The sequence below is a fragment of the Anas platyrhynchos genome, chromosome 1 (assembly GCF_047663525.1).
Source record: "Anas platyrhynchos isolate ZD024472 breed Pekin duck chromosome 1, IASCAAS_PekinDuck_T2T, whole genome shotgun sequence".
Classification (NCBI taxonomy): domain Eukaryota; kingdom Metazoa; phylum Chordata; class Aves; order Anseriformes; family Anatidae; genus Anas; species Anas platyrhynchos.
Window position 1 is genome coordinate 198,682,345 of NC_092587.1, and position 23,647 is coordinate 198,705,991.

A 23,647-nucleotide genomic window follows, 5' to 3' on the forward strand; every position below is an offset into this window, starting at 1 on the left:
CTCCCTCCAGAGCCAAATCTTTCCAGGTGCCTGACAAATTCCCAGCACCATTGATGAAGTTGTTTTGTCTCTGACTCTTGTCCCCACCCCTGTGTTAATGATCTGGTGGCTGAAGTGCAGCTGGCAGCTTTGCTGATGACATGTGACACAGAAAACCTCCAGCCTACTCTTCCTTATCTGGGCTGGTGCTGCCAACAGGGTGAATATGTCATTAATAACACTACACTTAAAAAAAATAAATAAAATAAAAATAAAAATACAGCCCTTCAGGGTGGCTGCTGAAAGGATTTTTTACTGCACATCTTACAGAAGCTTAGAAGCTTAAGCAGGAAATAGAAATCCAGACATTAGATATTAAAAGCCAGAAAAGTATGGTTACCAATTCTGTCTTAAGCAGACATCAATTCTCTCACTTAAGAGTCATCAACTAGGCACATCATCAAACTCTTCATGGACATTTTAATGCAGTCATCTGCATTGCATCATTATCCTCACTTTGCAAATAGAGAGGGGCAAGGGACATGCTGATAAGAGAGTTATTAGCATGGCAATCTTTTGATACAGTAAAAAAAAATATGCCAAGTCACTCTGTTGGTTCCCATGTCTCTAAAAATAAAAGTATTGTCTTCAAGGCCCCTACTGGATATAACCCATGTTAGCATTTCCACCTCCAGTATTCACAAAAAGATTTCTGAGGCTTTAGAAAGATTTCTGAAGTCTGAGAGAAGTTCCTGGAATCACAGAAACTTTATGTTATAGTTAGTGACTGACACTTTGAAAAAAAACAATATGTGTGAGCTGTGGAGTTGCACAGAGAAAGGCATCAGCTGGATAGTAAAATATATAAAGGGAACCTGTTCATTAGTTCCTTTTTTCCTCTTAAAACAAACAAACAAACAAACAAACAAACAAACAAACAAACAAACAAAAAACATGGTCAGTGCACATACTGAGAACAGCATCCACTATGAGCTGCTTAAGAAGACTTACACTATAAGTAACATCAACAGATGTCTAAGGAGCTGATTGTGTTTCAGCCCTGTACATTAAACACCTGCTTTCTGATCTTCCTCAACAGGCCAGATGACTCTGAGAACGCAGCACGTTCAGGACTCCAAGATGGGCTTTGTAATCAATGCGATATACTCGATGGCATATGGCCTCCACAATATGCAGCTGTCGCTGTGTCCGGGCTATGTAGGCCTCTGTGACGCCATGAAGCCCATTGATGGCCGGAAGCTCCTGGAGTCCCTCATGAAGACCAACTTTACTGGGGTCTCTGGGGACATGATCCTGTTTGATGAGAATGGTGACTCACCGGGGAGGTAATGTTAACATCTGTCAAACTTCTTAAATACCAGACATGCTAACTGTACAAAGTAGATGAATTCACACTTGACATCAGAACTAAGATCTCACACTTTATTTTTCATATTTTCATGCTTTCTGAGCTTATTTTTCCAAAATAACTCTTTTCATTAATGAGTAATTTTAATGATATCTAAATTATGGTTGAAGAAAAGAGAAGAGCTTTCAGGTACAGTCTTCCTCTGTGAACAATAAACCATTAGACCTTCAATTTTATGTTCATATACCATGATGTCCACAATAGCATTACCCCCTCTCTCTCTTTTAGTATTTACAAACATGTGTTCAAGAGTTAAGCAGTCATTATTTGAATAATCACCTGGATATAGTTTCTTTATTAAGAAATCTAAGCTATAAAATAGATGTATATATTTATCTGGGATTTTTTTTTCCCATCTGAATAATTAAAAATGACTTCATTACCCTCCAAATAAAGTCATAACAAACACTTGCATAACAGACATATATATTAATATATGAATATATTAATACATATATAAAAATATATTAATCATAATAATTAATATTATTTCATAATATTATTTTATATTGTGCTGACATAAACTAAATTGAATTAAAACAAAGCTCATTTTGTTGATAAATTAAATATCTGAGAGGGTTTTTTGTTTGTTTGTTTATTTATGACATGTATGTATTGTCTGTATAGAAGTACATATTCAGAATAGTAATGAGATTTTTTTCCTATGTTTCTGCTTATTGAACTGTCAGACGATGAACAGCAAGTGTGATAGCATTCAAAGTATATTTATTTATCCTTACAGTTCAGTGGATTGATTCCTGTCTCATTCACTATATTTATTCCAGTTTGATTGAAGCAGCCCTTTCTGTCTGAATTATTGGGAAGTTTTTAAATATCTGTTTGATGACATTATGTAAACAGATAAACTAGAGGGAAAACTGTTCATCCAGTGCATTCATTACTTAAATTCTGTATTCTCCCAGTTTTCTGCAATTTCAGTGTTTTTTTTTTTGTTGTTGTTGTTTGTTTGTTTTGTTTTGTTTTGTTTTGTTTTCTTCTCATTTTATTTGAAAAACTTTTATGTCAGCATTCTCCCCAAATGATAGCAGGCCAGCCACCTACAAAAGAGTCTGCTTTAACCAGTTCTCTGGAGACACATATTTCAGAAATCTTCATGCTCAGACTCTAAGGAACTGCACCATGAGCTGGCAGGAGAACTCAAACACAAACTGGCAGGAATCCAGGAAAAATTTGGATGAAAGTTTATTTTCATCACTGTTTTGGTGAGCAAGGCCGTCTTCCATTAAACATTTTTATTTTTACAAATAGCTGAATTCTGAAGAAAAGTGCGCAGTCTGGATTTTTCTGACATAATTTTTTAAAAAGACTTTTCTTAAAAGATTCCCATTTGAACTTAATGATGTTTGGATGCAGTAGATTGCATCCTACCTTATACCTGTCTCTTTTTCACTCATTTCTTGCAGAAAGACTGAAGACTTCAGCAAACAAATGACATGTAACACCATACACCAATGACAACATCTACATTTTTCAAAGAGACCTTTATCTTTACCTTTTCCTCATGTAGGCATGCTTAAAAATAATGCTTTAGTTGCATTTCTTGCAAGGAATTTAACTGAATGTCTTTTGTCTCTTTATACTCAATATTAAATTCTAAGGAACAAGATGAAGGAATTATATTGTGTGCAGTTATTTGCTCTATATTATAAGGCACTGTAGAGCATCAGTGTTTCACTGTAGAGCATGGGTCCTCCATGTGTGTGAGATACTGTAGTGCTCTGTCTACTCAACTAATTAAATGTGTGAGAGGAAAAAATGTACTCAGAACTCGGTCATTTTAGAAACATGGGTCTTTGTTCCCTCTTCTCCTAAAATTGTCATGTGATTAAATACAGACTATGTGCTTCAATTAGCCAACAGTGAGTAAAAATTTACTGTTTAGTGTTTAAGAAGGGTTTGTAGGAAGCACCATCTTTAATTCCCAGGTTTTTAGTAGTTTCTAGTCATTTGAACACTGTCAAATACTATGTACAACAGCTGAGAGAGGGTGCAGTTGTAGTGGAATGACTCATGTACCCTGTTCACTTTTGTTGATATCTGCATCTTCACTTTGTTAAACAGAAATTTAAATCCTCACAGCTGTACTGTGGTGGTGGTGTTAAGCAGGGAAACACAACATAAAAGGCCTTTCTGACCTAGATAGATTGGGATTTCAATGTAGAGCAAAAGGGTTTTGATACTATACATCAGATGATTAATCTCACAAGATGCTTCCAGTCCTGGTCCTATTCCAAAATCCTTTATCTATATGCTGAGCTTAAGCAGATAGATAGTTTAGCTTACTTTAGGAGGGATAGAAGGCATGGAAAAAAAAAAAAAATAAAATAAAAAAGCAACATCTATGATTTCTTGGGGAAATAACAACTACCTGTAACTACTATGGAAACTCCAAAGAAAAAAATTGAAAAGGCAAGAAAAAAAAAAAAAAAACAAGATGCTAATATTTTGGTTTTTCTACCAACAGGATAGGGATCCTCAGCAACTTTGTGGCACTTCTGATTTGAAACAAGTGTTTTGCACTGCTATTAGGGCACTGCTGGAAATGTGTTATTGCACCATCTGGTCTCTCCTACCCTAAAGTGATAAGCTGTCCCTGCAGTAACTCAAGAAAGCTCCAGAGAACCAGTGATTCATGAACTTCCACTGTAGAAATAGACTTCCTGAGTCTGGCTATTACTGTTAGTCCACCAGCCCTGTTCTCCTCAAAGGTCTTGTGAGAGACACTATACATGGAGGCAATAGGTTTATTTAATTTGTCAGGTTTCTTTCCAGTATTCTCCCTGGGATGTATGCATGGAACTAATCTGCAGCTACTGGAGGGATAACTATTTTAGTTCCTGTGGTCTGATGAGCATTGGCAGTACTTTTGTTCATCTGCCCATAAAACTCTGAATTGACAGCTTTAACAAAGCAACCCTCAGAGGAGTCTTGATGTCCTGACAATGCTGAATAAAGACCCCACAGGGGATTTTGGGCTAACTTTTGAGTTAGTCTGTTTATCCTTGAACAAACTGTGTCTGTGAACCTCAGAAAAAAAAAAAAAAAAAAAAACAAAACATGTATAAAATCATCCTGTTTATTTGGGTTTGTGTATACATTATCTGAAATAAATTAATTTGTGTCAGTCTGGTATTCGCCTCTGTAACTTTGACAAGGTAGCTGAGTCTCAAGGTTGTGGACACTTCTTTGTACAGGATGGAAAGTAAGATATTCTAAATCTAGGATAATCATAATTTTTTCTTCCTAGCTATGTTATCATTCATTTCTTCTTGTTTTGGAACAATTCAAGACTCTCATGATATGGGTAATGACATATCATCCATTCAGTCAGGCTCCACTTCCATTTTCTTTCACAGGTTGCTTGCAGTCCTGATCCTGACCTGTATGTGACTTTGGCATTGACTCCCTCACACAGTCTCTTCACTGAGACAGTTAGACTTTATCTCTTCGTTTAAAGCATTCTAAGATCCAAGGATGGAGAAAAGCATCACAGACAGAAAAGTTTTACTATATATATGCACTATGTCAGCCTGGAAAAAATATTGATGTTATAGCATGATTACTGCTTGCTAGTCTCAAAGCCATTACCTCAAAACTTATAAGAGAGCTTTAAGTATCTTATTTAAGAGACTATATGATTTAATGGGTTGGTTCTTTTCATTATCTGTACATTGGGCTTCATAATGTGTACTCTGACAATATCACTCTTGATCCAACTCAGTCAATACGCTTTCTCCTGAGGACTATTTTTTTGCCTGTTGCCAGGAAAATGTAGGCTCCTCGCTTACGATCCAGCCAGGTTTTATGGGCCTATGATGGCATTCATATTCATTCTCTGTCTATACTTTTTGTTTATTTTTCATCAGTGAATATCATGTTGCTTAGTGTGATTACTGCAAAATTCACTGAGAAGGAAGTAAAGAACAGATAACGTCATTACTTCAGGAACTGCCCAACTGTCTAAGCATGAATTACAAATAAGTGCCAAAATAACTGACCTGTATGGCAGAAAGGTGACCTGGTGTTTAGCATGGCAGTAGGAGGCTGGTGAATCCTAGGCTGCTCCACAGACTTTCATTAGGACTCTGTGGGAGCTAATAAGAGGAAGAGAAAGAGAGAGAGGGAGAAATGTCAGCCTGAACACTGGGATCAGCTCTGGCTGATCCCAGGTATGAATAGTCCGAGGTATGAATAGTCTTTTCCTTCCGTGCTGTATTCTATGAGGAATTAAACATGTTCTGGTCACTGATGTATTATTTAAATGTGAAGTGGGTTGTGTGGATGGATGATAATAGCTTTTGATGCTACAATGCTGTGAAAGAAAAAATGAAATAAAGAAGCAGTGCCTCTGGATTGGGTCTCCCTGAAGACTCCAGCAAGTCCCAGAGTCCTGGAGTCTGTGCCTGATGGATGATGTCTGATACCTCTCCAGGTGTCACACCAAATTGTGTTATGCAAAGTTTTTTTTTTCTGAAGGGCTAGATGGCTTCTACCTCACTTACCTGGCTTAATATCAACAGCTAAATGGGCACTTGTAGACAGTGAGGAGCATCTGATATTGGGAATCACCATCATGTGTTTAGATTTCTCTGCATCTGCTATAAAAGGGAAATAGAATAGCTGAGGTTCCCTACTTAGTACATTTCAATGCCTAAAGAGTGTGAATCTTGTCTTGTTTCATTGTTTTCTGTAAAAAAATAAACAGTCTAAAGAGCTCAGTCATTTAGCCTCTGAGGGTTCAGTGAATTTTCAGGATCTCAGAAGAAAATAAATTAAAATGCAAAAGGAAAAGAAAGATCGTAAAAACAACAACAACAACAACAAATATATATATATATATATATATATATATGCATATATATATATATTGGGAGAACATCAAGGACAAACATAATGCTGAAAATTTTTCATTTACTTTTAATGAGCTTGATGTTGACTGTATGGTATTATTTTAATATGAAACATTTTGTGATCATAAAATCAGAGAATGGTTTGGATTAGAATGCACTTTTAAAACAACATCTAATCCAACACCCCTGCCATGGACAGAGACATCTCTCACTAGATCAGATGATGCTCTCCTAAACTCAGCTTATTTTCCCTTTGTGTTTCCAAAGATACGAAATCATGAATTTTAAGAAAATGGGGAAAGACTACTTTGATTATATCAATGTTGGCAGCTGGGACAATGGTGAGCTGAAAATGGATGATGATGAAATATGGTCAGAGAAAAATAATATCATCAGATCTGTGTGCAGTGAACCCTGTGAAAAAGGCCAGATAAAGGTAAATATTTTCTCCTTTTATTTCAGTTGTTTGCATAGCCATGAAATTTGAAAACAGGATTTTTCTGACTCTTGCATGGAGACAGTAACCTACATCTTAATTAAAGTGTACAAACTTATGTACATAGTTCTTACTCGGGTCATAGTGTTCTCACTGTTTTCATGAATTGCTATTTTCTTGTTACCTTTTTTATTCTTTCATTCCAAATGCTTTAGAGCAGGTTTTGCTTTTTTTGTTTGTTTTATTTCATTTTGTTTCATATTTTGTTAATATCTGATTCAGCGGAGTGCAAATCCCTGACTGGGACTTGTCAGTACAATTGCAGGTAATTCATAAGTAATAATTGCTACTAATTCAGTGCTAGACATAGGCACCTAAACTGGGACATTATTACTCAGACCTTGCATCTGTGGTATCTTCAGAGAACAGATTAACTACTGCTACTTAGAACTACAGGAAAAGTAAGTAAATTTTAGTAAGTAACATTTTATTTATTTATTTATTTATTTATTTATTTATTTATAATCATACCCTTTTTATCATTTAATTTCTTCTTTAGGTTTTAGATTTTTCCTTCCTCCCTTTCCTTGTTGGTTTAAGGAGTGGGACTGCACAAATCTGTCATATATTAATGGTATTCTGTTATTCTTCAGCATCTTGTGACACTAATGATCTAAAAATGCTGCAAGTCCTTGGCTTACCTTGCAGACATTTACATGAAAATTCATGGACTGAAGGGATGAGTAGGGACAACAGAGTGGCTAAGATTGGGTGGGGGGAGGAAGGCAATTTTAATTTCTGACATTTCACTGGAATATGAGCAGGGGCTGATGGGAGGCTGACCGTGCTCTGCAACACAGAGGGTGAAACTCTTCTCAGTCTTTTACAGTTTTAGGACAGTTACCATCATTTATTCACTGGCTGGTCTTTGGCAGCCAGTAAACGAGTTTCATCAGATTGAATGCATGTGTCTCCAGTGCATGCATATAAAGTTATATGAGATTTTCAAACTTTCTTTATAGTCAGTGGTGATACGTAGATTTTTCAAGATCAGGAGTCCTCTTATTCTCAGTTAGGATTCAAAAATAGAAAAGACGAATCTTGATATAGAAGCACTTCTTTTCACTGTGGGACAATTGGTTCAGGTAAGAACACACTTTCAGCAGACACATAAAGGAAAGTGGGATGAATTACACCCACAGTAATTAATCATAGTTTTACAGCATGCTAACCTTCTCCAGATACAAATACATATATTTGAGAGGATAGATATGGACAAACAGATATTATTTCAGAACAGGGTGTCTCTGAGATCCTTTACAATGTGTCCACAGCTCAGTTGATGGGAGGTGTCTTCATCAACCTTCATTAAGGTTCCTTCCACCTTCTGCTTATGCTTTCAAGGAAACTCCCAGGAGGATTCTTCTCTGTCAAGGCAGTTCATCACACACTTATACATGTACATATACTTGAAGTCCGGTATCTGAAGTTTTCTTTATGCTCTGCTTTAGGCTGTTGACTATAAATCTCAAAGTTTATGTTACAATCCCTTATCTTTATTGCATTCACAGATGGTGGGGAAAGCTTGACCCTGAGTAACTCCATGGTTGTTTTCTTACAGAATCCTGTGGAAATGAGTTATTATGGAGGAATTTGAAAGCTTCATGTAATAATATGCTATTACTCAGCAGTATTTGGTATATCCATCTGCAAGACAGAATAAAATCCAAACACTACCTAGCTCTATACATTTGAAATAATGTAAAGACATACGATTATTCAAACACGTACAGGTTCAAAGAATTAGACAATGAGAAGAATAGTGTGAAATTTTTTATTATTATTATTTTTATTTTTTTTAAAGGGATGGAAAAGATTGCTTCATTGTTAAAAGTGTTCACAAAAAAATGTTCAAGAAATGACAAATAAAAGGATGAAGGCTAAATGGTTATATACAAAGTATCTGACATGATTCTGAGTGGTTGAGAACAATTTTTTTGATTCCTAGAGAAAGATAGATAATCACAGTTAGAGCTGGGAAAAAAAAATTCTCAGTGTACTAGTTTTCTGACAGATTTGTCAAATTCTAAGTCTTTTAGAAGAAATTTAAGAAGTTGGTTTGTTGAAAAGTTTAATAGAAAGCTGTAAATGAATTGCTTTGATAAAATTGTTTTAATAATACCATATGGTTTCTATTTTAACATTTCACTTTCTTGAGTGCTTTAGATGGTGTAAAATGATGATTTTTATAATGCATCATTTACCAAAATGTCTAAAAATTAGTATAAGTTTTCTGAAAATTTGTTTTCCCAAACACAATATATTTAAAAAGATCAAGTTTTTGTTTTTTTTTTTCTTTAATTTTGAACTAGAACAAATCCAAAGATGTGATTTTTTCCGGAGGACAGATATGCTGCTTTGCAAGTAGCTGTAGTCTAAACCATGCTGCTTTGCAAGTAGCTGTAGTCTAAACCCTTATAGAACAAATCATTTATGCTCTTGCTGCTTTTCTCCAAGTTTAGCTATTCAGGTGATTTTTACCTCTTTTCATGCTCTACAATTTTAAAAACAAAACCCCAAATTGTAGTTTTCAGGTCCTCATGTTGCTGATGAAAAAATGTAAATTAAACATTTTTTCACTACTGTATTGTAAAAAGCAATATGAGCAATAAAGTCCTTTTCGGTTACACTCCTTTGCATTTCATTTATTGAAATTATTATAAAAAGGCATTTGGTGTTGAAGTCCCCTTCTAAATTCATCATTAAAAAATGAAACAAAACAAAACAAAACAAAAACAAAACAAACAAACAAACAAAAAAAAAAAAAAAACAGCCACCCAAAATGTAAGTCAACCTACTTCTTATGCAATAATTTCAACTATTTGTTTATAAATTGTTTGGAAAGAACAGAGAGACTGGGAATACTTTTCTTTCAAAAGAAATACATATTGACAAGAAGCACAGATGTTTTCAATGCCCAGAGATGATAAATAATGATCTTGAAAAATCTACATCTCTATCATGAGTATGCAATGTCATTTGGTAGCACATTATAGGTTAGTTAGGTCCTGCCTAACTAACCTGATTTCCATTTATGATAAGATCACCCGTATGGTAGACCAAGGGAAACCAGCTGATGTGATTTTTTTGGACTTCAGCAAGGCTTTTGACACGGTTTCCCATAGGATCCTACTGGACAAAATGTCCAGCATACAGCTAAATAAAAACATCATATGATGGGTGAGCAATTGGCTAACGGGCAGGGCCCAAAGGGTTATGGTGAATGGGGCTGCGTCAGGCTGGCGGGCGGTCACCAGTGGGGTCCCTCAAGGCTCCATTTTAGGGCCGGTACTTTTCAATATTTTTATAAACGATCTGGATGTAGGAATAGAAGGCATTTTGAGCAAGTCTGCTGATGACACCAAACTTGGAGGAGTTGTGGACTCGAATGAGGGTGGAAAGGCCTTGCAGAGGGATCTGGATAGGTTGGAGAGCTGGGCGATCGCCAACCGCATGAAGTTCAATAAGAGCAAGTGCCGCGTCCTGCACCTGGGACGGGGAAACCCTGGCTGCACGTACAGACTGGGTGATGAGACGCTGGAGAGCAGCCTAGAAGAGAGGGATCTGGGGGTCGTGGTAGACAACAAGTTGAATATGAGCCGGCAGTGTGCCCTGGCAGCCAGGAGGGCCAACCGTGTCCTGGGGTGCATCAAGCACGGCATCGCTAGTAGGTCAAGGGAGGTGATTGTCCCGCTCTACTCTGCGCTGGTGCGGCCTCACCTCGAGTACTGTGTGCAGTTCTGGGCACCACAGTATAAAAAGGACATGAAACTGTTGGAGAGTGTCCAGAGGAGGGCTACGAAGATGGTGAAAGGCCTGGAGGGGAAGACGTACGAGGAACGGCTGAGGGCACTGGGCCTGTTCAGCCTGGAGAAGAGGAGGCTGAGGGGAGACCTCATCGCAGTCTACAACTTCCTCGTAAGGGGGTGTCGAGAGGCAGGAGACCTTTTCTCCATTAACACCAGCGACAGGACCCACGGGAATGGAGTTAAGCTGAGGCAGGGGAAGTTTAGGCTGGACATCAGGAAGGGGTTCTTCACAGAGAGAGTGGTTGCACACTGGAACAGGCTCCCCAGGGAAGTGGTCACTGCACCGAGCCTGACTGAATTTAAGAAGAGATTGGACTGTGCACTTAGTCACATGGTCTGAACTTGGGTAGACCTGTGCGGTGTCAAGAGTTGGACTTGATGATCCTTAAGGGTCCCTTCCAACTCAGGATATTCTATGATTCTATGATTATAAAACGAGAAATCAGGTCAGATGTTAAAATGGATGAAGATAACATTCTCACTCCTAAATGTTAATTAGAAATGCAGTAATCTAAATGATTCTGGAAGAGGATGCTCAGTTTAATGTTTGGAAAAAATCTGTTTTAGAAAATTACTCACAAGTGGATGAAAAACAACTGCCCAAAAATCTTTGGGTAATGAACACTCAAGCTCTTCTCAGTGGTGCCCAGTGACAGAACAAGAGGCAATGGGTGTAGACAAGAACACAAGGCTTAAGGAAGCATTTCTGTTCTGTGGGGGTGACAGAGCACTGGCACGGGTTATCCAGAGAGGTTGTGGAGTCTCCTCCCTTGGAAAACCCCATGGGCTTTTGAAGTCCTGGTCCACATGCTCTGGGTTTACCTGCCTGAGCAGGGCAAGTTGGACCAGATAGCCTCCAGAGAGCCCTTCCAACCTCAATCATTCTGTGATTCTTTTAAATGATGTTGTTGACATGATTCCCTGTATTAACCACAATGCAGTGAATTATATGCCTTGAGTATCATGCATTGGTTTCTGTTTGCACATTGACATTTATGAAATTTTGAATTTTACTAATTTTTTCAAAGAGAGGGATAAGTCACAGGTTGTGGTTCTGTAACCCCATCTATACTTTTGTTCAGTAGATGTTTTTTTTTCTACTGGTACTTATGTGGTGTGAAAACTGAGAACTCGGGTCATGGTTTTGGATAAGCAAACATATCATGAAGAGGAGTTATCTTTAAAATAAAAGATAAAAAATCTCTCTCAAAAAAAAAAAAAATCAAATTAGCAACAGGGGCAGCAGGAATGTATATATTCGTGTTGCTAAACCAAATGTTGCTTCTTGTCTCAGGTGATCCGTAAAGGAGAAGTCAGTTGCTGTTGGACCTGCACCCCTTGTAAAGAGAATGAGTACGTCTTTGATGAATACACATGCAAGGCCTGCCAGCTCGGCTCCTGGCCCAATGATGAACTTACAGGTAAATAGGTTATGGATGTGTTTATGTTGTCAATTAAAATGTTCATCTGTTAAGATGAAGAAACAAAAGCCATATGTAAGTGAATATCAGGACTGTTTCAATCAGATTGAGCTGAGGGACAAAACTGAAATTTGAACTAAGACTGGTATTTGTCATCTTGCCTTGAGATCCAGGAGTCTCATTAAATTGAGCTGTTCTCTAAAGGCATGAATTACTGGAGCTAGAAATAAAAAATCTAATCCTGGTTTTGAATTCAAAGCTGTCCTAACACCAAATAGGCGATGTAGATCACAAGCTTCATCAAACAGGTAGAAGAAATAAGTTATCATTGGAAAAGTTATTAAGGGAGATGAGATTTTAGATGGTTTTATTTTCTTCCCAAGCAGGCACAAAAGAGTTGTGAAATATCTCCTTTTTACTCTGAACTAGTAGTTGCAATTACTGCTTCTGTCAGTAGGAGTGCTCCAAACAGGCAGTGCAGACTACACAGGGCATAGTGTAAACTCAGGTTCACATTCTAGCTAGGCCATCCATCAGAATCCAAGATTCAACATTGCAGGGACCAGGCCTGGTCAAGCCTGGTTAATTTATGAAGGTCAACTATTGCAAACAGTCAAGTCTTCAAACACCAGGACTCGTCTGACATGTGGCAGATCCCAGATCACATCTTTGTTTCAATGAGCACCTGAATTTTTGCCAAAGTAGATCAACTAGATCAGCAGCTACTAACTAGGTAAGGAGGGAAAGCTCTAAGTGCTTAATCTGATCAGCAGAGAGTCCAGTTCTGAAACATGGGTTATGGGAACTGCCCACTGACTCAGAGAATTTGGGGTAATTAGCCTGTATGAACTGTGCATAAGACAAAGCGAAGAGAACAGCCACCAGGGTAGCCTTGGGGTTCAATGCTTTCTGCTGGTTACCTGGGGCACGCAGGTCTTGGCCTCAGCCAAGGCATTAATCTCGGCTTGTGGGAGGATTTACCTTTTGAAGGTAAATTTTGCCCTCAGGATGGAAGAGCAGGAGAAGGTGGCACTTTGAAAGGCCCTGTGGGATGAATAAACAATTTTCTACCTAGCTCTGTTATTTTAAAGGAAAGTAGATATCTTTAGTCAAGCCAACTGCTTCGTATAATATATGTGCTGCTACATTTTGCAAACCATTCATCTGGCTTTAGACATGCATTTTATGTGTTGTCCTACGGGGACCAAAGCTGACACGCACACATAACCTCTTAGACATCAGTGCCAAGCAATGCTCCTCAGCAGATCTAGCCCTTGCTCTTCAGCCAGGAACAAATTCAGCAGACAGTATTTGGACACTGAACCCTTTTAAGCTTCCACGAGTACTGCTGTATGCATTCCTGGTAACAGGACACCCACCATCATAGCTTCATGGCTCTGTAGTTCCCATCTAAATTACAGTTCACATGATGGCTGGATCTGGTCTTATTTAGCCTTGTATCAAAAACAGATTTTAAAAATTCTATTCCCTGTTTATCCATATAATATATTGAGCTGTATATTTTTATGATCATATTTATAGCCCCAACTTTTTCAGCTTGTAAAGAAACTGCCTCTCAGTCTAACCTTGTTTGCAGCATAAAATTTAGTAATACATGTGAATTAAAAGTGAGGAGAGGGAGGTGTACTTTGTATTCTAATCAGGAAAAAAAAATAAAAAATATATTAAAAAAATAAAAATGTTATTTTTATAAAGCATACACCAGTCTCCTTGAAATATCCCTACATCTGATACTGCAGCAGTCCATGCCTCTTTGCTGCCAAATAAAGCCATATCTTAGGTTAGGTTAGCTCCACAAAGCTACACATAAAAAACTCATTAGAGTAAGTCTTCCTTGCATTGTCACTTTCATATGAGAGTCCTGGTTTTGCATCTCCAGTAAATATATCATCCATGCAACTGAAAAGGCTTTCAATGTGGAGCAGCACCTCACTGTCTGCCAGAGATCTAAACTTGGATAAAAACATTTTTGGAATCCTTTCTTGGCTCACACAACAAAACATTACTTCATCTTTCTTGTGCTCAGTGACCAGCATCACTTTTGTGCCACAAACATCAATATATAAAACAGGTAATGGCTAGGATGTTGCACACAGAAAGAAACAGAGTTTAGTGTTGTTTTTTTCAGCCACCTGTGGAATATCAGAATTCAGATGCAGGAGGGGAGAAGACAGAAGGGATGCAATATGTGTAGGAAAACAAAGTTGTTCTCAGAACAGAAAAAGAGCTGTGAGATCTCAAGTACAATAAGGCTTAGCAAGTCCAAAGGGAAAGACAAGTGGGAGGAAGAGTTTCTCTTGATTAAATCAGTTACTGGAAAATATGTCCATCTAGAAAAGAAGCTGAGGCTAGAAAACCAATGTTTTGCTGCCAGTATTTTATTTCCTCTTAAATGTTTGTCTCATCCCTTGTGCACAAAATGTTCCCCAGGGCATAGGCTCTTCCTTGAACACAGACTTAATTATCTTTTCCTTTTCTCCCCAGTCTACGTATACCATCTCAAAATGAACTCCAAGTCCATTTCTTCCTCCTGCCTTAGTGTCAAGACGTATTTTTCAATCTACTGTAGCTCCCTTTCTTCCTCATGCATTGTGTTAAAAACACCCATACCTGACAGCACTACTTCACACAGGAGTCAACTAGGGTGGCTGAGCCATATTCAATTATAGCAGGAGAAACTCATGGTTTGATGTCCAGAATCATATGCTCATGATGTTACTTCATGATGTTACTTTCCTCATGATGTTACTTTCTCATGATGTTACTTTCACAGCAGAAGGAAAAGAAATGAATGCTAGGTGTATTTAGATGTAAATTAAGTGATTTTCTTAACATCTCTGATCCAAATCTCAATGCAATGAATTTTTCAGTAGACTGATGAGGACAGCTTTTTGGTTCTCCAAGAAAAACAGCTTACTTTGAGGACATGACCTTCTGCATTCAGAAGGGGTACCTTGGGAAGACCAGACAAACAAACCAGCAGTCCATAGCTTTGTCAGTGCCATTTTCCTCACTCCTTGTGTACTCCAAATATGCTGGTTATTTGATTTTCTTACTTAGATTCAAATGAACATAGGAGCTGAAGTATTTAACAGTTCTTGAAAAGTTTTCTTTGTCGTTCATGGATAAGGCTATAGTCACAAAAATTATTATGTTAAATTATTGTATTAGGTGTTAATTTACAGTCACAAATATATATTTTGCTATAGTCACTAAAGAATCCTTTACCTGACAAGATGCAATATGCCCACAACAGTAGCATTATGATCTAAGCTTCTTATTTGAAAGTGCCAGGTAAGAACTGCAGCATCCAAACAATCCCTGAACAGAAAGGACTGAAAAAATGACACCACCTCTAAGTGACACAGTCATTTCAGTGGGCTCTGAACACACTGGTCCTGTATCCTGTTCACAGCATGCTCTTTCCCAAGCCTAGGCTTGCACTGGTCTACACTGAGAAATGCAAAGGAATGGCCCCCTCATCCTGCAAACATTGCGTGGGCTGTTAGTGAGATCAGCAGAAAACAGGTAGCTCCAGGAGCTCCAGGAGTCCTGGTGCACACTGCCCATGGGGCTAAGAGCAGGGGCAATATTCACATTGAAATATGGCACTTCCTTGCAGGGGTTGGCTGCTTCTTCCTGCAACCTGCCAATCTGGGCTGTGATGTGGGGGGGTCTGAAGCCTGGATGTCTCATAAGTTCAGAACCTGAATGAAAAATAACATTCATATCTGTGCCTGAAATATTTTCCTAATGTAAATGCTTGCTGCTGTGAAATGGCTTTCTTCTATCACAGCTTGTAATAAAGTTATAACCATTGGTAATTTCAGCAATTGTCTGACAGTTGTGAGCATAAGGCAGAACAAAATTTAGCCTGTGCTGACATTGATTTTTCTGCTGAAACATTATTAAGATCCTGCTTTTGATCATAATTACTAAGACTATAATTCAGATTAGAAGGTAGAAGAAGACACTATTTTTTGTCAGGATGATTTCAGCATTATAGATACGCTTCAGAAGAGTTAAAATCTAATTTTCATCCTGATCCTCCATGTCCTGCCTTTCCTTTTACTTTTTTATTCCAAATGAAATGTAGCCATTTCAGTAATTCCTTCTCACATCAGCCTGTTGGGAAAAGGCAGATGAGGATGATTTAAGTGTTCAGGTGGCAATATTATGACAAGGATCTCTGTCTGTCATTTTCTCACTTCCCTTGTCATTGGATTTGTGGACTTTTCTTCCCTCAGTTTCTTGTTTCACGTAAGATAAGGACTTTAGATTCTAATCTATTTAAATTCCAAGTATCTAGCATGAGCCACACAGCACTTCATGCCAATGTGAGCTGGTTCAAGAACGTTGAGCTCAAAGAACAGCTCTTAGAGGTTCCTGAGCTGTATGAGGGGGGACTTGTCAAGAAAGCCAGAAGGATCCACTTGTAATTGTTCTTTACATTATGGAAAGTTTGCTGATCATGACATATTCTGAACAAAACATTTAAGACTCATGAAGACAGCATTTTTTGGGGGTGAAATTTAAATCAAAACATTAGAGCTAACATATGGATGCACCAAATTGTTGCAATTCATCATTTGTCACCCTGCACATTTCTTATTAAGGAATCATTCCTCATGTGATAGCAGAGAAACTTTAACTATTCATGGCCTTGCCTTTTGCTATAATGCAGAGTTAAATCATTATAGTTGACTTGCTTGAAATAAACCTCCTGAGATGCAGAGGCCCCAGCTGTTGTAGTTTAGGATGTGACAGATCCCAGCTCCTACTCTGCTGAGGATGCAGAAGAGACATGCTCAGCTCTCAGCCACACCCATTGACCACACAAACCCACTTTCATGGATAGTAAATGTGCCAACCTAGGACCTGCAGCAGGTCCTAGCCAACACATGGTCACCTCTATATGCTTTCCTGTTTTAGCAATTATGAGAGGTCCCACCAGAACAAGACGAATAGCTATTGATTATAATATTTCAAATTACCAAAGCTAAAGCTACCACAAGTTAGTAATGAAATGTTAAAAATGTCCCCTCTCAGAATAGCATGGCATCAATACACTTTAATAATGTGTGCTAAGCCCTATGTGGAGAATCTCTTTCAACTAAGAAGTTGCTATGTTGTTTAGGTTTTAGCCTTGGCGTTTGAACTCCTAATATTCATGAAAGAATCTGTGAAAAGCAAAGAAAAAAAAAACAAGTATTATGTTAAAGTGTTTAACTCACAGTCCAGGATGCCTTAATCCGCTAAAACATACAAAACAGCAGAATTTGCTGCTCGTTTTTCCTCTACATTTGCAGAGTCAGTGAACTTTCGTTCATAATGCTGACTTAAGGGATTTCACTGAATTCCTTTCACTTTGCAGAATGTATCCTATTCACAAGCCTTAGTTTGTGATGCTTATCTTTAGAAATAGTTTAATTATATATTTTATATTGCCTACTACTAAAGTTATTTTCAAGATTTATTTATGGATGGTTAAGACACAGTAAAATCTCTTAGGTGTCGAGGCTGTAATAACACATTAAAACAATGTCAAATCCACAGAAAATGGGGACAATACCACAGTGCTTCGCATCTGTGAACTCTTATCCCAGATGAACTAATTTTAAAGCAATATGAAAGATCAGAAGTGATAAGTTTAGCTCTACAGAGAGAGCAAAGGATACTAACAAACTTATGACAGTGTTCAAGCCTTCAAGGGCTCTCATCTCATTTGTGCCACAATTTAGCCCACCCTTACAGAAGCTAGATATTCTTCTGCAATAACAGATTTTTTTTTCATTATTATTATTATTATTATTATTATTTCCTACCCAGGGAAATCTTCCTCATATATATATGTAAATATATATATATATATTTAATGCTCCTTTTTTGAAAGCCTTTCCCTAGTGTGTCAAATAGGACTCTGACATTTTATATCTTCTTCTCTTGCTATTCACATGGATGAGTACCTTACTCCCACTGGCTATGTCTCTGGCTAGAGAAACATAGAGATAGTTTTATGCCAATTTTACTGGGGCTCTGGTCCCAGAAGCAGAACACTCCTGAGCACAAAGTACAACAGCTCTACACCTGCTCCAAATTGGACTGGCTCCTAACTGCCTTTCCAGAAGTGAAAGATTACCTTAGTACACTGCAGACCACAAGACAGGGCTGCTGGCTCTGTTCCACCTGCAGTTTATGAGCCAGCAAGGAGAGAATACTTTGCAGGTGCTTGGAGATGTTGATGAAGTGTAAGATCTGGTTTGTGGAGCAGAATCTTGTCTAAATGACCATTGAGTATACACTTATTTAGGAGATATCAATGAGCTTTTTTGTTAGTATTTTTCATCATTTGCCTTGGTATTATGTTGTTCATCAGCCCGATCTGAACAGTGACAGTGCTGTTTTACCATATGTCTTTTACTTGATCCGGTTGCCTCTTTCTGCAAAGTGATGTTAGAAATGATTAACTGCAAAACTGTTATATGAAAACCACACCAATCATTGTTTTATAAAGAATATCTAGTTCTTAAATTTTAATTAAAGAATAAATCATTGCATAGTTTAACATTCCCATTTTCCCCTTGCAAAATACAACAAGTGATGGAGGAAAAAAAAAAAAAAAAAAAAAAAGTTTTCATCTCTTTTCTGAGGTATTTTATTAAGAGAAGGTAAAAGGGTAATGAAACAAGGAAGGTATGAAATATTCTGAAAATAGTGAGAAATGCTTGGCTATGTTTCACCTCTGTTGCAGTGTTAGAAACTGTGCAAAAGTCAGACTCTATATCATTGTCTGCTTGTAAAGGCCAGTTGTCAGGTAAAAATGTTTTCTCTTCAAATTTCCTGTCCAAGAATCTATAGTAACATTAGAAGCTAGTAACAAATTGTTTCTCCAAAACATTTATTAAATTTTGGTGAATCTGGAAATGGATTTAGAGGTCACATTCATAAAGCTTGTGGAAGAACCCACATGGGGTATATCTTCACACACCAGAGTACGCTTTCTGGTATTCACCTTTCTCCCACTGGTATAAACTAATTTTAATGATGCCATTCCTGTGCTACATTAATCTTGATGAAGTCAGAATGAAATACCTTGTTGTCTCCCTCACTCTGTATAAGTAAACCTTTTAAAACCAAAAGGAGTCAAATTGATATTATCAGTGAATGCTCATGGGAGTGTTTCATGAAAATCTAAATGTCTTTGTTACATTAAGACATAGTGATAACTTTATTATTACAACAGAAAGCTTTTCACACCAAAGCAGTTAAAATACAAATGGAAAGTAAATCTGCTTTCACTAACTAAGAGCAAAATTTTGTTACTCTGAATTGACTGCAAAAGTGTATCCTGTAACTGCAGTAATTTCAAAGATTTAATTACTCCAGTTCTCCTGATGTTTCTACAGGAATGCAGAATTATTTGCCTTCTACTGTTGCCACAAAATCTATTGATTGTAACAGTGTATTTTGGTTGCTTATATTTTTATAGCATTAATTGTATAGAAATGTAGAATACAGAAATAATGAAATGACAGAAGATCTAATTGTAATATTAATATCATTTTCATTGAAAGATTTTTACCATTAAGAATATCAGTTACAGCCTTGAAAATACTTTAAGCTCCACTGAAAATAAAAGGGAAGGACTAGACTTCTTTCATGTAGAAATTCCCCCCCAGAAATGATGCCTACATTTATTCCTGATCATCAAGATACTGAGGTCCCAGACTCCCTAATTTATTTGGACTGGTTGACGTCCAGAGTACCCTCACTGCTGAGAATAGACAGGTAAAGGCCCAGCTCTCCTTCTCCATAGGGAAAAACTCCCTTATCACCACCCACCCTGAGGCAGGCTGACCCCTTTCTGTCTAACCCAGCCAACAGCAAGCAATCTCTGATTGTTTAAGTCCTAAATTGTGAAGTCATTTGTAATTTGCATACCTCAATTTACCTTCTGTTTTTTTTTTTTTTTTTTTTTTTTTTTTTTTCTGTAGGTTGTGACCTCATCCCAGTCCAGTATCTCAGATGGGGTGATCCTGAACCAATTGCAGCAGTTGTTTTTGCATGCCTGGGTCTGCTGGCCACCTTGTTTGTTACAGCTATATTCATAATGTACCGCGATACTCCAGTGGTCAAATCATCCAGCCGAGAACTTTGCTATATCATTCTAGCTGGCATCTGCTTGGGTTACTTGTGCACTTTCTGTCTCATCGCAAAGCCTCAACAGATTTACTGTTATCTTCAACGAATTGGCATAGGTCTCTCCCCAGCTATGAGTTATTCTGCTCTAGTAACTAAAACTAACCGCATTGCAAGAATCCTGGCTGGCAGCAAGAAGAAAATTTGTACAAAGAAACCTAGGTTCATGAGTGCCTGTGCCCAACTGGTTATTGCATTTATTTTGATATGTATACAATTAGGCATAATTGTTGCCCTCTTTATAATGGAGCCACCTGATATAATGCATGATTACCCAAGCATCCGAGAGGTCTACCTGATTTGTAACACCACCAACTTGGGTGTTGTAACTCCCCTTGGATATAATGGATTATTAATTTTGAGTTGCACCTTTTATGCATTTAAGACAAGAAATGTCCCAGCTAATTTCAACGAAGCGAAGTATATTGCCTTTACAATGTATACCACCTGCATCATTTGGCTGGCTTTTGTGCCAATATATTTTGGAAGCAACTACAAGATAATCACCATGTGTTTCTCAGTGAGTCTGAGTGCCACGGTGGCCCTTGGCTGTATGTTTGTTCCCAAGGTCTATATCATCCTTGCTAAGCCTGAAAGGAATGTACGCAGCGCGTTCACCACATCGACTGTGGTCCGCATGCACGTAGGGGATGGAAAGTCATCTTCGGCTGCAAGCCGGTCAAGCAGCCTGGTGAACCTGTGGAAAAGAAGGGGATCATCTGGTGAAACCCTTAGGTAAAGTTTGCTACTGTGTGAGTGTGGGGAATTAATTATGTTCTTCTGAGAGTTAATTAATAATACAAATAGTGAAAAGACAAAGGGAGATATATTAATTCTGTTTGCCTCTGCACTGGGAGAAGAACAAGACCTCTCTCCCACATCTGTAAAAGATCCAAGGTCTGATTTAGTCAAAACACTGTACAAAAGTTGGACACAGAGCAATGGGCAAACAATTACATTGACGGAAAAAAGGTCTGTATCAACTGTACACTTGTTGCAGGGAAGGAAACAAGATCTTAGGAGTTAAATATATACATATATATATATATATAAAACTAATTGTCTCGTCCTTAAGCACTCTTGCAATCTCTTCCACTTGAATGAATTGCATAGTACCATATATTTCCTCTAGTCACAGCAGGACAACAATAGGGTTGCTGCTAATGCTGCACAATCAAGGTGGAGTAGTCAACACAAGTGGCATCATGAGCTACTCTCAGGCATCTGAGGATTTGTTTCATATGACTCTTCTGTTATGCCTTTACTTTCCTATTCCCTTAATTTTCCTTTCTTCTACCATCTCTTCCTGACTTTTCTTTTTATCTTTACCTATCTTCTCTTCTTTATCTATCTTGATACCTTTTTCTATACTCATTTTCCTAACTCCATCAAATTCAGAAGTTCACAGGCCCCACTCTTGCTACCCTTCCTGACATTAACCAGATACCCCCTTGATAGATATTTCTTTGTTTCTTCCAAAGAAATTATTGGAATTCAGTGGTCATGAAGACAGCTTGTATGTTCAGTATATATAAACTACATTGAGTGAACACCAAAGAAAAAGGAGAATTCTTGAGTGCAAATATTGTGTAGCCTCATAGACACTGGAGCATAACCATTGTGGTGGTTCATTTTCATCTTTTGATTCCTTTCACTTTTGATATGGGTGGTATGGGGATGACTTGGGGTTATTTAATTGTTAACTTAAACTAGGAATTCAGCCTATATGAATTACAATGCAGGAAAATGGTCTTGTCATTCCTCAGCCATATATATCTTGCCTAGAAGTGACAGGTAGCTGTATTTCCTTCCTCAGAGAAATACACATGGATTTTAGGATTGATAATATGAGTGTTTCCAGACATGCCATTGTTCACAACAGGGCTTGTCATGGAACAAGGACAATTTATACTTCAATTTTTTTGTGAACCACAGTTTAGACCCTAGACAGGATTTTAATATTAACACCCAGAGGGCAGATTATGCCAAATGATGATTTGTTTCTGCCAGAACATTACTCATGATTCTCTTTCAGTGACTTTTAATTGGTACAGAAATGATCTATTTTTTACAAGATATTTAACGCTTATGATCTGTAAACAGTGTTATCTTCCAGTTCATTTCCAGGTGCAGATTAAGATGTTGTTTCAAAATGATAAATTCTGTACCAGCTTAAGTGATGGTTACAAAGGCTCTACAGCCTCTTTTTTGTATACATGAATGACCTGAGAACTTCAGGCCAGAGTATACATGAATGACCTGAGAAATTCAGGCCAGAAGTCCTATAACCTAGCTGAAAGATACATTCTTCATAATATATCCTCAACAGGAGGGCCTTCTTGATCTTTGGGATCATTGTTATTTTCCCTCACTTTTGCTGCAGAGCTTGTTTGCCATCTCACAAGTTTTTTATCCTGGGCAAGATGAAGTTTTAGATGATGGGAAGTACTTAGAGTTGGGAAGGATTTGTTTGTCATCTATTAAGACCCAGTTTTAAAAGATATTGCTCTAAAATCTTTGTTTTATTCTGATGAGTAAGGAATGTAACTTGCTATTAAATACCCTTAAAGATAACATATATTTTCTTCTTTTTGAGGACTCTGTTTCCATTTCTTTATATGCTTCAATGTGTACATAAGACCTGTAGTAGAGAGTTCTTAGTAAAACATAATAGATTGTAATTGGTAGTGATTTCTTTTTCATTAGCACCATCTTGGAAATAACTTCAGTCCTGAATAGCATTGAGTGTGTCAGATGTATGTGTTTAAGAATGAAGAAGGACGAGGTTGATATATTGGCATATATACCTAGATATAAAAAACTAGAATGTTTCAGTTAAAACTTGGAGACAAGCTTTCATGCCATCAGCAGTGTTCATCAACACTAGAAACTGCAACAAAGGAAACACTTCTAAATGTATGTGTCTGAATTCTCAGCTGGTTAAACTATGATGGTACCGATGAGTTTATCTGTGCTTAGCCATTATGTGCCTGAAGGATTTGGGAATCCAAAAGGAAAATGATTCCATCAATTATGAGAAATTCTTTAATCAATGCCTCTCTATTTACATGAAAGAAAATGAAACACAGTCCTGAAATATACGGAAAAAAAATTAAATGCTGTTCAGGAATTCACCTATGTCTGATATTATCTCCAAGAAAGAACAGAAAGCCACTTACAGCTTCAATTCTGCTCACTGTAGAGCATGAGCAACCAGAGTCCAACCATTTTTCTAATGTTCACACATTTTTATTTTTTTAAGTACACAAATTAATATCTTTCACAGTGTTATTCAGCATAGTGTTCAAAAGGTTGTCTGGATAGTTTTTCAGGTAAACACTGAAGTATTTAAAATCAAAGGACATATGCAGTAGAGCTACATATTGTTTAAATAGCTTGGAGGGGGTTTATTTAAAAGAGAG

General features: G+C 37.5%; 1 protein-coding gene across 3 annotated transcripts in view; it reads left to right on the forward strand.

The window, feature by feature from the left end:
- GRM5 (glutamate metabotropic receptor 5) overlaps positions 1-23,647 on the forward strand; it is a 278,090-nt gene that overhangs the window by 230,358 nt on the left and 24,085 nt on the right. For all 3 annotated transcript variants that reach the window (XM_027467141.3, XM_027467154.3, XM_027467164.3), the window contains exons 5-8: positions 1,079-1,325; positions 6,547-6,715; positions 11,879-12,005; positions 20,021-20,960. In XM_027467141.3, coding sequence (XP_027322942.1) covers positions 1,079-1,325; positions 6,547-6,715; positions 11,879-12,005; positions 20,021-20,960 — 1,483 coding nt within the window. The remainder of the gene's footprint in view (positions 1-1,078; positions 1,326-6,546; positions 6,716-11,878; positions 12,006-20,020; positions 20,961-23,647) is intronic.